Below are 17,590 nucleotides of genomic sequence, written 5' to 3' on the forward strand. Positions count from 1 at the left end.
TTACAGAATGAAATTTGTTCCATTGTCAATTTATTTTTTAAAATATTTGAACAAAGTTTGTGTTGTCACTTTGTTTTGTTGTTTTCTTATTTCCAAGTTTAAATTTATTTTGGCTGCTAGTTGTTTCAGTGACTTGAACAAAATGAAATGATTTCCATGTTTCTTTTGCTTTCTTCCTAGACCAATGATAAACTCATACTTTCTGACTGTTCCTATGAGATCGTATGTTATGGTAAGAACTCGACTGGGGAGTTCCCTGTCACGTGCCAAGAGAACGAAGCCTGTAGCACTAAAGATGGAGTCACAGGATGTTACTGTGCTGAAGGTTACACAATGAAACCAGGACAGACCACATGCGAACGTAAGAAATATGATGTCCTTTTTTAAACCTTTTGTTTGTTTTTTTTTAGTTAATATTTATAATAAAGTAGATTACATCCTAACTACATAAGATCAGAGGTCTAGAACATGGTTTAGGGTCTTGCTGTCTCTAAGAAGACATAAAAATATTTATCTCCCCAGTTAATCCCAACCCAATTTTACCCTTCACTGAAAGCTTTCCCTTAGATTGTTGGACCACATTGGAGAAAACACACATGATCTATCCAGTCTTCTCCATTACTTCTGCCTTTTTTCCCTGACTAGAGTCTTTTCTAATCACAGGCCCTTCCATTCTTTGATATTATCTTCACATCCCTTGCTCTGCTTCTTTCTTTTCCCTGTTACTGTTCCCTGTAGGAATGTCTTTGCGAGCTATGAAGACCACATGATATGGCCATGTAGTTTAAGTTTGCTTTTTTTTTTTTTTTTTTTTGCCAACGGTCAACAGGTTATCAAGAAGCACAATGACCATTGTGATCCTGTTTAAAATATCCTCACCTATAGATCCACACCTTTATTCCTGAATAGAAAAAAAACCCATCTCAGATTTAGTCTTGAATTAAAGTTTCATCAGCAGTGTGTCTTTAAATGCACCACTAAATCCTGTGCCTAATAATATTTCTGTCATCATGAAAATATGCAATTCATGCAGTTTTAATTTCTACACCTTTTATCTTTCTTTATTATACCAACTTTCATCAGAATACAGAATACAAATGTTGTCCTACATTAAATCTGAAATTAATTTTTTTTTTAAATCTTAAATGTAGAGTAAAATAAAAAGGACTGAAGCAACATATTTTATTTTCTCTACTCAACAAAAGGTATTTGGAAAAAAGTTTTTGAGACTATCAATTTTTATTACAGCATTTTCAGTCATAGAGAATAGCCAACATTTATAAGTGATCTGTTTTTCCATTGTTGAAATTTTTTTTTATTTAGCATTGTTAACATATATCTTTAAGGCCAAAACTTTGAAATAAATATGTATATTTATATTGCTAAGGGTGTTCTATTAAAATTCAGTGTTTCCATTTATATAGCAAAAGGGAAAAAAATGAGCTCTAACACATGAGCTTAGAAAATTTATTGCTGGATTGCTAAAAAGTGCATACACATTTTTTATACCTTTAAAAATACAAAGCCTATCATCATTCCTTTATTCCCTACTCCAGATATTGTATAGTGTATAGTTTTACCTATAGATAGCAATCTCTGATATTGTTGATTAGCAATTTAGCATCAAATCATTTTTAAAAAAAACAGAAAGGCTTCTTGATTTATATAGCTACAGATTAATTCTTATATAAAGATTATAAAAACTCTTTTCAAATTTTGTATCTGAAAAGAATGTCAGGAAATAGGATTATAACATAACACCTATTGCTTGTGAGCTCTAAGATTTATATCTGAGCTAAAAAATAAACAACTGAAAAGCAAAAAAGTATGCATTCTTATTGGTTAATGTGGGCATCTCTTTCTATTTATTTACAACAGCTGATGTGTGCAGAGATGTTGTGTGTAGTGTGCCCAACATGGAGTGTGTCAACGGCACATGCCAGTGTAAAATGGGATTCATCGGAGACTGCAATCAGTGTGAAGGTGATAAGCTTTGAGTTGATTCTGTCAGAAAATATTGACATGAAGAGAGTTGAAACTATTATGTTTACTTAATTTGTAATGAGATTAAAGTATTCCTAAATTGGAACTTGAGAGTATCTGCTTATTTTTGGATCTACTATTTTTCAAGTGGTAAAAAACTTTCATTTGATTCTGTTCTCTTAAGATGAAAATGTTGGACTTTTTACAGCTTCTATTGAAAGCTGTTATCTGTATGACTCCTTCTGTCTCCAAAGACAATGGATGCTGTTATCTATAATAAAAAAAAAATAACTGTAATTATGACATTGTATCACTCAGAATCAGCATGGAAAACAAATGACTTAGCAGAGTTTATGTCTATAATAAACAAGCACATACGCACAAACATAATTGTCTTCTAGAAAGAATGTTAGTAATATATATACAAGATACTATTTGATTCATCTACAATAAATGAATGTCTAGTTTTATATCTTAGCTATATGTTTAATATTCCATTTATGTAAACAGATGTTGATGAGTGCGCCACTGGGCTGGACAACTGTAACATGGTTGGTCAAACTTGTATCAATCTGGAGGGCTCTTTCAAATGTGGCTGTGCTGAAGGTTTTATAGTTAGTGGAACAATCTGTAAAGGTAAGTGGCAAATTTGATTTCCTTAAAAGTCCATTAGAGATTCAAAGTGCAGTGCATCGCCATTATCCCTTTGACTGCTGAGTAAGGTTTCTCTCACTAGACAGGCATGGGGGCTCTACACCCCCTAGACTCCTGTACCAATGAGATCATTGTTCATAGGACATTGGGCCTGCTTACTCTGGCCCATTATTCAATGTGGGATTATGGGAATGTCTTAATATCTCTATCAGGTGACCTCCATGAACTAGAGAAAGGCCCGCTACTCCAGCTATCGGCTCCTGTTGAAGGCCCCCTCTTCTAATGCTGTGGCAGCCTATTTGAACAGGGTTATCAGATCTTTAGTTCCCACCCCGGGACATGGAGCTTAACAGTATTAAATGCATTGGCTCCCACGGTAACCTGAAGAGGACCAGTTTTTGCTTTTGTTGTTAGCCTATCTGCTTCCGCAGATGTTTCCACAGAGGCAACACATTTCTGTCACTTGAGATCAGGCTGGTACCAGAACTCTAATACAGTTTAGAAATGATTAAATTGGCTTCTTTTTAATAGTTAAAATAGGTTTGAAATGTGGTATGTCTTTGGGGTATACATTTTTTTTGTATCTTTTACTGCTCTTGGCTACAGCTTAACTTTAAAACTAATAGTTGTTGATTTTGTTGTTGTTGTTGTCTGTGTCTGTATATTTGTCACTTATCAAATCCAGTCTACTTGATTGATAACAGATATTGATAAATGCGACTATGGTATAGTTTCTATTTGACATCCATTTATAACAGATATTGATGAATGTGACTATGGTATAGTTTCTGTTTGACATCTATTTATAACAGATATTGATGAATGTGACTCTGGTATAAATTATATTTGACATCCCTATATAACAGATATTGATGAATGTGACTCTGGTATAAATTATATTTGACATCCCTATATAACAGATATTGATGAATGTGACTCTGGTATAAATTATATTTGACATCCATATATAACAGATATTGATGAATGTGACTCTGGTATAAATTATATTTGACATCCCTATATAACAGATATTGATGAATGTGACTCTGGTATAAATTATATTTGACATCATTATATCACAGATATTGATGAATGTGACTCTGGTATAAATTATATTTGACATCCCTATATAACAGATATTGATGAATGTGACTCTGGTATAAATTATATTTGACATCCCTATATAATAGATATTGATGAATGTGACTCTGGTATAAATTATATTTGACATCCTTATATCACAGATATTGATGAATGTGACTCTGGTATAAATTATATTTGACATCCTTATATCACAGATATTGATGAATGTGACTATGGTATAAATTATATTTGACATCCTTATATCACAGATATTGATGAATGCGACTATGGTATAGCCAATTGTGGCAATCACTCAGAGTGTGTCAACACTGTCGGAAATTTCTTGTGTGAGTGTTGCGCTGGATACAAGAAAGATCCTAGTGGAAACTGTATCAGTAAGTGATGACTTTTTGTTTTACATTCCCAAGACTTAGACACAATAAACACCATAGACTTAGAAACAATAAACACTGTAAACTTAGACATAATAAACACTATAGACTTAGACCCAATAAACACTATAGACAGACACAATAAATACTATCTTGTATTAATTTTTATCCACATTATATTTCTCTTGAAAACTCAAACTTACCAGAGTCCTAATGTTGTTGTTTTTTTGGTTTCTTGGTGTGTTTTTTTTAATTAATAAGGCATCTCAGTTGATAAGTTGTGAGTTTCTTGTACATTACAATTAATGTTTTATAGAGTTAGTACTTAGACATCTGAAAGTAAAGGTATGTTTGAAATGCTAGTTCTATAACTAGTGCACTAACCAGATCTTAACTGCTCCTTGTGTCATGCTAGGAGACACAACTCAGACTACAGCACCCAATGGCCTGTGTTGTGCCTGCCAGGGAGAGAAGTGTAATGACACTGGAAAGGTGAATTTTGGTGAAGGAATTAATAATCTCCCATCGTTACGAAACTTATTTGTTTTAGTTTGGTTTATTTTGAGAGTATAACAACTTCTATTCCTTATCAGTATGATATTATAGACAACCTTTTATTTTGATGATTCCTATAACTTAATGTTATTATTAGCAAATACTGACAATGCATTACTTTATTTACTTTTTAGACAGTGCTCATAAAAAAAACACATTTTCTGATGGCTAAGATAGTCTATGTAGACCTTACAAAGTAGATAGTGAATATTCAAAATCATTTTTTTTTCCTGTTTGACAACTCAAATCTTCTAATACTGCTATGATTTTGAAATCTAATGCTCCATAGTATGTTTATATACTCGTGAAAAGGAGAAATTCTCTTAATTTTGTATGCAGTAAAATATCACTAATAAGTGAGCTGCACAAAATAACTCCAACCTACTTAGAAGTGGTTTATTACAAGCTTTAAACAAGTTCTTTAGATTTGAGACATCAGAGATTCTCATTTCTTCATTCTGTCCAACAATAGCCCTTAGTTTTTATTCTTTTTTTTTTTTATAGTTCTTTTGTTACCCAACAAAAAATTTTTTTTTAACTCCTTCTCTCCTAACCGACGATACCAGCGTTGATTCCACAAGAATGTGATAAATAATTACGGAGAGAAAGAGTTAATACTGGGTATTCTTAAACAAGGTGAAGGACCAACTCTTTCTATTCTAATTGCTGGACCCATTTCTCACATTGTTTCAAAACCATTTATAAATCAAAAGCAAATGAATTTTCTAAAGATGTTACTATACTTATCCCTTTGTGTAATCCCAGTAGTGACTTTAGTTTTAAAAAAAATATTTAGTGTGTGTTTTTTTTATTTCAATGCTAATTTATTTCCTGCATAAAATATTTTTATCACAATATTTTCATGTTTAAACAATATTCTAATGATAGGTTTTCAGAGTTCATAGATAAATGGATTAACAAACAAGATTTTCTGTCTGTAGAAATAATTATCATATAATTTCTTAGAAATTCACTGTGCTCCAGAAACGTGGCATATAGTCCTATGGAAATATAAATAGAGAGTTAATAATAATTTAATTTTTATAGAGTGCTATTAACAAACATGATGTAGGCTCAAGGCACTGTGATAACATCACAAACACAAGAGTTGAAATGATTAACTAATCTTAAAAAGTTTTGAACAGACAGGTCTTTATGTTTTTCTTGAACGTAGTGAAGCGTGTTGTCTGTCAGATATCAATGGGGAGTGAGTTCCAAACCTTTGGTTCGTGTACTGAAAAAGCCCTCAGAGTGTAACACATTTCAGTAGGTTGGGTGAAGGACTGTGACACATATATATTTTTTATGTCTGACATTTGTCTTAACTCCAGTCCTGTATGACTATTAATTGTCTTAGCTTCAGTCCTCTCTGACATTAGTCTTAACTCCAGTCCTGGCTCAAGCTTGTTGGAAAACTTTTTTTTTTTTAAGATATAGTCAAACTAATAGTCATGGTCATAGATCATGTCTTGACTGACAATTTTAGTCAAATCATTTAAATCATTTAATAAAATACTCTGAAAGACACAAAGATAAAGGCACATTCCTCGTCCCATATGCTAGGACAAATTTGTACAAGTGCTCATTCTTCCCTAGTGCTATTAGAGCATGGAATGGGTTGCCTGAGCTAGCCAGGAAAACCAGTGACTTAGCAGAATTTAAGTCATTGGTTAATATGCATGGCTAAATGCATGACCCATAGGACGTAATCATCTTCTTTTTTGAAGTAACATCTGTATTATATAAGATAGATAAGAATGAAAGATAAGAATCATATACCACTTCAGAAATCCCTATGAAATACTGAAAGGTGTTAGGATTAGACTTAAATATTGTTGTTCCCATAATTTGAATCTCTTGTCCTCAGGTTTGTGGCTCTGACGGCAACACTTACTCTGACTATAGGTCACTGTCCATCTCTGCTTGTAAGGCAGGGAAATCTGACCTCACAGTGGATTATAAAGGTGCCTGTCAAGGTAAGATATAGTCACTAAAATGTTTGTTTGTATTCACTAAAATGTTTGTTAATAAAAACTTCCTTAGACATTAGTGACATCCACTTTTTTTGTTGGTTTGACTTAATTTAAACTTCTGTAGACATTAGTAGCATTCAATGATTTAGTAACATCCACTGTTTGAGGACATCATTTACTTTACATGACACTAGCACAGAGCTTAGTTGAGATGATACTAGTATATGCATGACTGATCTAAAGTGTTGTTTTTACAAGTTTTCTTAAGATATTTTTGAGTCTTTGGCTCTAATGTTTTATGTGTTCTAATAATTATCTAACCTTCAAGCTAGTGTTGCTTCAGTAGACTACATAAGACAATCTTGATTTTATTTTTTTTTTTACAATGACAAACAGTTATAACTTTCTCATTTTGTATTTTATAAACAATGCTGTCAAGATTTGTCTTGTCACAAAAAACAATAACAGCCAGTTATAGGCTGTCTTGTGGGCATAGCTTTGTTTTCATATCAACTATAGACTGTTTTGTGTACTAGTACTGAGTTTGGTTTTCATTCCAACTATAGACTGTCTTGTCCACATAGTTTTGTCCCCTTTGGTACATCGTGAAACGTCATCTTTTGATGTTTGTGTTTTTCTCAGGTTCTTGTTCTACAGTTGTCTGTGACAAACAATACTCCAACTGTTCTGTACAGAATGGAAAGCCTAAATGTTCTTGTCCCAAGTGTGACAACTCTACAGCTACTTTCACTGATGGTAAGAGTTGTCTTAGCTGATTCTAGTGTAGCCATACAAAAAATATATAGCTTTCAGTGTTGTCTGTATTTCTAACTTTTGCCACCCCTCGACAGAAACTGTCTGTGCCTCAAACAAGATTACCTACACCAGCATCTGCCACATGAAGCAAGCTACTTGTGAGGCCGACATTGAGACCACTGTGGAAGTAGAGTTTGTTGGCAAACCTTGCCCAGGGAAAGGATCACAACGTTAGTATTTAGTGCAAAAGGAAAAATTGAAAGTAATCTTTTTACTATATTTAAATTCTAATCACATTTGATCGAACCTTTTTTATTCCTTTATCTAGCTCCAACTGGACCTTGGGGTGAATGGGGCGACTGCAGTGAGCAGTGTAAACAAGGAACAAAGAACAGGACCAGGGAAGTGTATGTTCCAAATGAAGACAATAAGATTCATGACACCGAGTACATACCTTGCTACAACTCCTGTCCAAATGGTAACATGTTCACAGTATCTATGTTGATGATAGGTGTAAAACAATTTGTTTTCTTTCCCAATAAATATCATAGTTTTCAGAGACAATCTCATTTTAAAAAAAGACATGTCTATGAATATCTTGTGATCTGTGCCTTGATCTGTGACTATTTCAAACTTCAGGGCCTTGTACTCAAGAAACCTGTGTTGAGCCTGGCCAAGTTTGTGTGGCGGATGACAATAACAACCCATCTTGCCAATGTCCAACTTGTGAATTGTTTGAGCCTAAGCCTATCTGCACTAGGGTTTTCAATGTCATTAAGGTATTTCCACTTGTTAACAATACACTTGATGTCAACTATTTAATCTGTATTGTTTAATATCATGATATGTTTAGTTATAACATTATTAAAGAAAGTTTGTTTTGATGGCTCTCTTGATGTGCAATGGCATCTTTTAAATATTTACTCTTCATACCTGCATCCCAACTGTTCTCTCTATTTGTTAACCTTATGGAATTAAGTCAATAAAAGAGCATATTAGTTTTGAGCCTTACCTGATTCCTAATCTGTTTATGTTGTTGTTTATGGTATGGAATATTTTAAAAAAATAAACATAACCTTTACATTAAAAAATGCAACAACACAATAGTCATTTTAAAGGCAACATATGCATGCAAAATATGGAAGTCATCTGCAAAACCTGAGATAAGGCAAAATGTGGCCCAAACGGCAGTGGCTAAGATGTTAAGAGTCACTCTCAGAGATCAGGTCATAAAAATAAAGAAATCCTAATGCCGAGCCTGACCTTTTAGTGAGGTTGTGACCAAGCTTGCCTGAGATATGCAGGACATGTCCTGGGACAGAATGAATTGCTAACACCAAGTGAAATGAAGATACTAAGAGCAGTGGACACCAGTTGGAAGCTGCAATAATTTATGGAGATATGCTGGACATGTCCTTGGACTGAATGAATTGCTAACACCAAGTGAAATGAAGATACTAAGAGCAGTGGACACCAGTTAGAAGCTGCAATCATTTATGGAGATATGCAGGACATGTCCTGGGACAGAATGAATTGCTAACACCAAGTGAAATGAAGATACTAAGAGCATTGGACACCAGTTAGAAGCTGCAATCATTTATGGAGATATGCTGGACATGTCCTGGGACAGAAAGAATTGCTAACACCAAGTGAAATGAAGATACTAAGAGCAGTGGACACCAGTTAGAAGCTGCAATCATTTATGGAGATATGCAGGACATGTCCTTGGACAGAATGAATTGCTAACACCTAGGGAAATGAAGATACTAAGAGCAGTGGACACCATTTATGGAGATTAATTTCAGCCCCATGTGCCAAACAGTGTGGGAAGATTGAAGTGTAAATTCAAGATGGTTTTCTTATAAAGTATAAATATTTTGAAATTGTTTAAAAAAAATAATTTAAAGAGGTTTTTAAACTCATTGGGAGGTGTTGTGGATGAGCGTTAAAGCGCTTGACTTCCGAACCGGGGTTCAAATCTTGGTGAAGACTGGGATTTTTCATTTTGGGATCTTCTGAGTCCACCCAGCTCTAATGAGTACCTGACATTAGTTGGGGTAAAGTAAAGGCGGTAGGTCATTGTGCTGGCCACATGACTCCCTCGTTAACCGTAGGCCACAGAATCAGATGACCTTTACATTTTCTGCCCTATAGACCACAAGGTCTGAAGGGGGAACTTTACTTTTTTTTTTTAACTTCTTTTAAATTCATTGAAGCTAAAGAAACAAAAATTGACAATAAAAATCTACTGAAGTTTTTTTTTGGTCATTGTATGTCTCATAAATGTTTCTATGTACTACCAGTAAATAGATGCAGTATCCTTATGTCTTAAGGACTGACTTAACCTATCACATATGATGTATCCACAGACTTATGAGAATGAATGTGAGTTGCAGAAGAAGATCTGTCAACTCCAGACGAATGATTATGAGATTTTGGAGCCAAGAGCTTGTGAAGGTAAAAAAAAATACATAGAACTATGATCTGCTAGACATTAGTGTACGGTTAATGAAAATGATTTAGACTAGCCGCTGTTGTATGTGCATATTTCTCTATGCATGAAAACACTTTACCAGATAAGTCATAGTCATTTAAAATGACTGTGGCCATAATGGTTTTATCCATGTTGTATGTACTGTAAGGTTATCCTATCACAATAGTCTATTTTACATAGTTAATATGTCTATGTTCTTAATAGGTTTTAATATGTGTACTTTTTGTTTCATTTTTGTTTGATCTAATTAGATAAACCTGTCAAATGTGGCCTGGTAAGAAACTACAAAATTGAGACACGCAATGGATGTATAGCAGACAGTCACATCAACTTTGGAGCTTGTTATGGAGGCTGTGATAATGAAGCAAATGACTGCTGTGTAGGAAATGAGAAAGGATCTGCCACAGCCACCTTGCACTGTCCTGATGGAAAGAACTTTGAGCAAATTGTAAGTATCTGTTTAGATTTTGAGTCAACATCCAGTGGGAAGCGTGGTCCAGAGGCTAAGTACGCTTGTACGTGGCTTGGCTTGGCTACCTATGAAGGGGGCTCGAGGTTCAACACCTGACTCGAGCAGAGTTGTGTTTACTGAGCACCTAAAAGCAGCACAGAAAACCTTCTCCCAGATTACCCTCCCCCTCCCAAAAAATGAGATTGGACCATAGCGCTCTGAGCTTGCTATAAGCATGAAAGTAAATATATAGCATCAAAGTAGAGCTATATAAAAGCTATAACTATTTATTATTATTATTATCTAGTCTTTGGATACCACACTCACACCTAGCATTTCTACATAGTCATCAGATCTTCTCTGATGATATTTCTTAATTATACGTCATTGATACCTTTTTGTAGACATTTGTCAAATATAAACTGAATAATTTTAAGTGACTTATTTTTTAATTGATTTTATTTCTAACCATGAAGTCAAGACATTTTTTTTTAATCTTTAGAAATGTAAATATGATCTTTGAACAAACTGACAGCATTTTTTGGCATCTTTTATTAAATATTTACTATTAGAAATTTTCTTCATTTAGGAAATATTTCATTTTAAATGTTTACATCCATTTGTGTGAATCTACTCTGTAGAAGTACATTACTTCTGATAGCATCAATTGTTTTTCCTTTTTTTAGTATTTTTTTTTCCTCCTGAATTTTAGACTCTTATGTGGTCTGCATCAATGGAATATAATTGTTGGCTATTGTGCCATTTCTGTTATTGGAATAAGATTTTTGCTCTTGTAATATTTCTGTTATTGGAATAAAACTTTGGCTCTTGTGTCATTTCTGTTATTGGAACATAATTGTTGGCTATTGGGCTATTTCTGTTATTGGAATAAAATTTTGGCTCTTGTGTCATTTCTGTTATTGGAACATAATTGTTAGCTATTGGGCTATTTCTGTTATTGGAACATAATTGTTGGCTCTTGGGCTATTTCTGTTATTGGAATATAATTGTTAGCTCTTGGGCTATTTCTGTTATTGGAACATATTTGTTAGCTCTTGTGTCATTTCTGTTATTGGAACATAATTGTTGGCTCTTGTGTCATTTCTGTTATTGGAACATAATTGTTGGCTCTTGTGTCATTTCTGTTATTGGAACATAATTGTTAGCTATTGGGCTATTTTTGTTATTGGAATATAATTGTTGCGTCATTTCTGTTATTGGAACATAATTGTTAGCTATTGGGCTATTTCTGTTATTGGAACATAATTGTTGGCTCTTGTGCAGTGTTTATTATTGGAACATAATTATAGGTTAGTATATTGTCTGTATCTGTCTAATTCAAGTATAGTACCAGTATGTGTCAGAAAAATAGAAGGAAGTCCATTTATCTGTAACCAATAACTTTCCCAGGAGGTGTTACCTAAATGAGACCAAAGTAATTGTTACCTAAATGAGACCAAAGTAATTGGGTTTGTCTAGATATAATTTGGGGAATTTGAAAATTTAAATCTATGTTATTGTCATATGGGTAAAAACAAAGTCAACATTGGTGTATGTGTTTAAATGGAAATCTTAAATTGTTTGTCTTTTTCTTACTTTTAATATTACTGTTCTCTTATTGGACCAGTTCATTTCTGGGTATATAAATTTGCCTTTGCTGAATATGGTATACATGTTATGTTATGTTCATCTCTTAACACATAACTTTTCCTAATCATCCTTGTGCTTAAAGTTGTTCAAATTAACTTTTTTTGTTGTTGTTGTAGATTAATTTTAAAAAAAAAAACACGAGTTAGACGTTTCCTAAGAAATGTATAAACTATTAGATTTAACTTGGTACTTAGAGAAAGTTTAATTTTATTACAAATTATCCTGAACCTTCATTAACCTTCATTACTTTATTGAGTTATTAAGATATGAACAGCTTGCTAATTATTGTTTTGTATTTTGTTTCAGTTTGAGACAATAGTCGGCTGCAACTGTGTGCCTAAATATAGTGATACCAATCAAGTTGATTCTTAAATATTGTACTTTCAATACTTTTGATTGGCAATAATTTTGTTTTTAATTTACTCATTTGTTTTTTGTGTTGGTTTTTTTTTTCTTAATCATGAAGCAATAAAAATGTTTCTGAAATAACCTGTTCTGTAAGTTTTGATTCTACTGTTAGTTTATGCCCAAACTTGTTATGCTTAGGAAATATTTATATCACGCATTGATTTAGCAAAATTTACTAAATGAGATTTTTTTTTTAAATGTGCACTATGGATTCTGTCTTTGATAAATATTTCGCTCCATTACCTCTTACAACTGGATAAATAAAGGATTGTATATTAATACATTTTGGCAGTTTTTGATTTAGTAAAAAAGTTATTTTAAGACAAAAAAAAATTGATTTGTATTAATTGTAATTGTCATCTAACTCATTGAAAAGGAAATGAATTTAAGTGTTCAGGATATTGTAGACTTTCAGATGATGACTGATTCACCATGTTAATGATTGTTACTGTAACATTAATTCTTAATTACCAAATGGAAAAGTTTCTTTAAAAACGAAAATTTTTTTTATAAGTACACATAGGTGTTTTAACTAAGACTGAAAAATGTTTACTACAAGGATGTCAGGGTAATACTTTTACTTTTATCTCTACTTTTTAATTTCTATTTGAAATGCTGGATACTTGGATCTTATAGTGTTAGTTTTTACAATTGCTAAATATCCTTATAAGTTTAAAAATTTTAAAACTAAATTCTTCCCATTTGTTGAGTAGTACTGTGTTTTCTGTACAAAATAAAATGTTTTTACACTTGTGTACTCCTCACATTCCACTAAAAAAACAATACAAATCATTCAAGAGTTTAGCTACCAATATACTTACATTCAAGAGTTTAGCTACCAATATACTTACATTCAAGAGTTTATTTACTTTGAAGATTGACAGTCGAACATTATTCAGCGTATTCAAAGAAAAATTAGCTTTCAGATTTCTACATCTATAAATGCATTGCAAGCAAGCACCCTTTGAAAACATTGTTCCTATTTGAGTAGTAGTAAAATGTATAATCGACAATTAATATTTTTAGGACACATGTCAGATGGCATTTTTTGTTTTTCAAATAACAACCAATGTTTTTCAATCAGTAACCAATGTTCTTCAATCATTTATATAAATATGGGATGCTATCAACATAACACATTATTTTGTACACTTAAATGTTAAAAGGAAAGTTTCTGAATACATTTCACCCCTTGACAAAAACACTAGTCTATGTTGCCTATCTGTACTTAGAGGCCCTTTGTTTCTTATGTACTAAAGCTAATACTTGCCTCCTCCTTATTTGTGATCAAGTCAAATGTCTTTCTAAAATTTTTAGTTTGGTATTTAAGGTAATGTACAGATTTTTTCTTTGTCATATGTAATTGTGATAAAATTACAGATAATGAAAATTTTATTTTTTTTCTGTTTTTTTTTTCTGACCAGAGTTTTTCTAGTTTGGCATGGTCATTATTTGAAATTTACTTTTGAACAAAATATATGATAGAACTGAAATAAATTAACTAGATTGAAATATTTATGTTGTTGAAATATTTGACTTTTTTAATTATTACTTGCTAATGGAAAATTAGAATTAAAAAAAAAATCACAATCTGATTTGACCAAATAATACAAAATGTAAATTGTTTTACATCAAGGCATTGTTCAAATAAGCAGACTTATGCTAGAGACTGAAAGCTTTCCACGTTATCACTGATCTATGCAAGAAGTTTACTAGAAGTAGATCATCATTCGTCTAAGAAACTTTTGCTTCACCTTTTTAAGAGGCTTTAGCTTATCAGAAGTATAAGAGACCATCTTAAGACACTTTAGATTATTATAAGTATCAGAGATCATCTTAAGAATAATTAGCTTATTATAAGTACAGAGAAAAGACCATCTTAAGAGGCTTTAGCTAATAATAAGTATCCGAGAAAACAATACATTCCAACCATGGATACAACTGAAAAGTTCTAAAATTTTGAGAAAAGGGGAAAATGTCATTCTCAGGTAAAAGTTATATATAATAAGAACCTTTTAATAATGTCATATCTTAAGGGATATGTAATTTCAATTGATTTGAGACCTAGAATCATTCACACTAAATCAGCATATAGTAAAAGTTCTCTTTCAGACCTTGCAATCTATAGGAAGTATGTTGCAAGGGTTATCAGTTTCTATGGCTGATAGTTAACTACAGTACAATAAAATAATATAAGTGAAATACGATGCAAAAGCAAGACTACCTAAAGATTACTCTGTCGGAGAGATAGTAAGAGTTCGTCTAGGACAAACATGCCAGAAAGCAGTTGTCGTCAAAAAACATCACCCAGATCTTACATCATAAAGACAAATAATGGAAAAACCTAAAAAGTGAAATCAACGCTTTTTAAATAAGTTTCGATGAAGACAACGAACAGCAAACTGTTGAAACAAACAAAACAGTTATAGACCAACATCTAGACAACTTGTGCCAGTCAAGACAACCCGAAGTGGTCGAGTTGTTTAAGTTCCTAGTAGATATCAGTATTAATAACTTCAAAAGGAAGAATGTGATAATAACTTTAACATGTTTATATTATGTCCTTGTTTGTTGTGAATGTTTTGTGAGAAAGTAATTAACAGAAAGTGAGGCAATAACAAAAAAAGATAGTCTTCTATGTCTACTTTTATAAACACAAAGTCTCTGTTATTATTATTGTTATTATTTATTAATGTCTACAGCATGTTATTTATTTATCTGTGACAACAGAACAACGTCACTGACCCCAAACTGTATCGGCACTGCCGTTCCTTTGGATGCATCAGGAGCATGGAGAGGGGGGAACTGATGTGTGGGTGACATTGTTCCGACCACAGCTAATGCCCAGGCATTCCTCCCATTTTCATGAGATGATCCATATAGTCGCTTCGCATCAGAAGAATGCCATACTAGTAGTAGTAGTAGTAATAATTATTCCGATGTATACTGCACAAGTTAAATGAGGAAATAGAAATGTAGTGGAATTGAAAATATTTAAATTGCAAGCAAAAAATTTATTTCTGAAAAATCTATTAGGAATAAAAACCATTAAAGTCAACACAATGAATAGTGCTTAATTCTTTGAAGTGTGTGATAAGGAATAACTAAGTGACTCATTTTCAGTGTGTTTCTATGGCCAGCAAATGACCAACCACCCTTACTTCCCCAATATTTGTTAGGTATTCATCAGATTTGAAGGCACTCTAAAAATCCAGGATCTCTTCTTCTTCTAGCCAGCTTTTTGCTGTGAGCTCTTTTGCAGACTGTGCCAAGGGAAAATAGTGTGCTGTTTTCTAATTTCTTCACTTGTTAAGCACTGCCGTACAAGGTGTTGGTTATGTTGGGCTGTAGTGGAAGTAGGGTCTGCCTAAAGGTGGATTAGGAAGGGGCATTCAAAGAAGATATGGTTTACGGTTTCATAAGGGTGGGTGCATCCAGCTAAAAATACCAGCCTTCACCAAGATGCAAACTCACGGCCCCTCATTTGGAAGCCAAGCACTTTACAATTTGGCCATCATGCTCCTAATGTGTACATTTTGTATCATCTTCTATCAAACTTTTTCCTATTTGTACTTGGACTTGGTTAAATATCATACAATGTAAATTATTTAGATGGTAAATAAGTAAACAGCTGTTTTTTTAAGGTAATCTCTTTATTACAGAAGCTAAACAATATACACAGCTTACATTGTAAACACATCTTACATTAATCACATGCACACACAGGATGCTGGCACATTGATACAAAAAACAACATTGGTTGAGAATGAGTGAATATGTCTAATCACAAAGTTATATGATTTTTTTACAACTTGCTGTTTTAAGGACAAGAATGTCTGAATTCATGTGCAGAACAAAAAATAATATTAATTCTCGTCAACATGATTAATCATTTGTATTTAGTCAAGTATTAACTCAATGAGTCTCATACATAAATAATTTCATAATCTGTGGATTATTTCAAAACATTTCTGTTACAAACTATTAATATTTAATTTTCAAAATAGTTTCAATAGTTTCTTAATGGAAATGATTTTGGCACTAGACTAGGTTTGTACAAGTTATTATTTTTCAGAAAGTTCTATGTTTCAGAAAATTGCAAATTTACTTTATCACCAGAAGTGGCGCTGTAGGTGGCATTATCAAAGCCAGAGTTATTACTTGAGGAGAAAGGAAGTTTGTTTAACACAATCTGGAGGTTGAAGTATTTTCTAGCCACAAACATGACTGTAACAGCCACAGCCACTATAGCCAAACATCCTAAGACTATCCCAGCCACAGAACCACCACTCAAACCAGAATCTGTTAGAAAACAAGAATAATGATGAAGTTAAAACATACATGAACTTCCATCACCTGCATGTTTTTAACAACATTAAGTTATGAGAACATTTGAACTAGTTGAATAATTCACTCATCTTTTTGTAAACATTTTATTTGTAATAGTTTCATTAGTGATAGAAAAACTTTAGTTGTTATTTAACCAATATTCAAGATTTACTTTTATTTACTTTTAACACATAATTTTATTTTGATTAAAGAATATTGTGTTTTTTTTTTCTGTGTGTGAGTTTCCAAATGATTTCTAAGTGTAAAAACAGATTTCGAGCTTTTCAGTTATTGAATATTGACTCATCATATTAAGACAAACTCAGTAATCTGACAGGGCGAGGATGTATATCAGCTGCACATACATGTTTTAATGTTTAAAGACATTTATTGAAAAAACCATGACAGATTGTATATGTGGAAACAAACCAAAGATTATGTGATACATGTGATTTGAGAAAAAAAGTAAAGTTACCCTTTCAGATCTTGTGATCTATGGGGGCAGATGATGTAAAGGTCATCTGTTTCTGTAGCCCATGGTTAACGAGGGTGTCGTGGCCAGCATAATGACCAACCGCCTTTACTTTTCCCCAACAGGTAACATGCACACACAGGATGCCAAATATCCCAAGTTAAATATCCCAGTCTTAAACAGGATTCGAACCCAAGACCTTGGTTCGTAAGCCAAGCGCTTTACTGCTCAACCACCACGCCGCCAATACATGTGCTTAAATTCATGTAATTACTGTTTACTCATCCTTAATCACTGGAATCAAGACATTGCCATTACCGGTAGTATGAATATTTTTAGAATGTAGGTAAGCTTCAATTGTAATTTAGTACAGAATGTGAAAGCTGAAAT

The 17,590-nt window shown here is 32.8% G+C and overlaps 2 protein-coding genes across 3 annotated transcripts in view; one reads left to right on the forward strand and one right to left on the reverse strand.

The window, feature by feature from the left end:
• Positions 1 to 13,913, forward strand: part of LOC106052747 (uncharacterized) — a 99,742-nt gene extending 85,829 nt beyond the window's left edge. The window contains exons 46-58 of one of the 2 annotated variants that reach the window (XM_056003902.1): positions 181 to 361; positions 1,879 to 1,983; positions 2,494 to 2,619; positions 3,990 to 4,115; positions 4,528 to 4,604; positions 6,535 to 6,643; positions 7,283 to 7,396; positions 7,492 to 7,626; positions 7,725 to 7,874; positions 8,036 to 8,175; positions 9,766 to 9,853; positions 10,142 to 10,338; positions 12,298 to 13,913. In XM_056003902.1, the coding sequence (XP_055859877.1) occupies positions 181 to 361; positions 1,879 to 1,983; positions 2,494 to 2,619; positions 3,990 to 4,115; positions 4,528 to 4,604; positions 6,535 to 6,643; positions 7,283 to 7,396; positions 7,492 to 7,626; positions 7,725 to 7,874; positions 8,036 to 8,175; positions 9,766 to 9,853; positions 10,142 to 10,338; positions 12,298 to 12,363 (1,614 nt within the window). In that variant the 3' untranslated portion in view covers positions 12,364 to 13,913. Of the gene's footprint in view, positions 1 to 180; positions 362 to 1,878; positions 1,984 to 2,493; positions 2,620 to 3,395; positions 3,449 to 3,989; positions 4,116 to 4,527; positions 4,605 to 6,534; positions 6,644 to 7,282; positions 7,397 to 7,491; positions 7,627 to 7,724; positions 7,875 to 8,035; positions 8,176 to 9,765; positions 9,854 to 10,141; positions 10,339 to 12,297 lie in introns of those variants that run through there. The other variant, XM_056003903.1, reaches the window with a different exon arrangement.
• LOC106071169 (macrophage mannose receptor 1-like) overlaps positions 12,656 to 17,590 on the reverse strand; it is a 63,975-nt gene continuing 59,040 nt past the window's right edge. The window contains exon 39 of the mRNA XM_056003905.1: positions 12,656 to 16,701. Within this exon, the coding sequence (XP_055859880.1) occupies positions 16,481 to 16,701 (221 nt within the window). The 3' untranslated portion in view covers positions 12,656 to 16,480. The remainder of the gene's footprint in view (positions 16,702 to 17,590) is intronic.

The sequence above is a fragment of the Biomphalaria glabrata genome, chromosome 11, assembly GCF_947242115.1.
Source record: "Biomphalaria glabrata chromosome 11, xgBioGlab47.1, whole genome shotgun sequence".
Classification (NCBI taxonomy): Eukaryota; Metazoa; Mollusca; class Gastropoda; family Planorbidae; genus Biomphalaria; species Biomphalaria glabrata.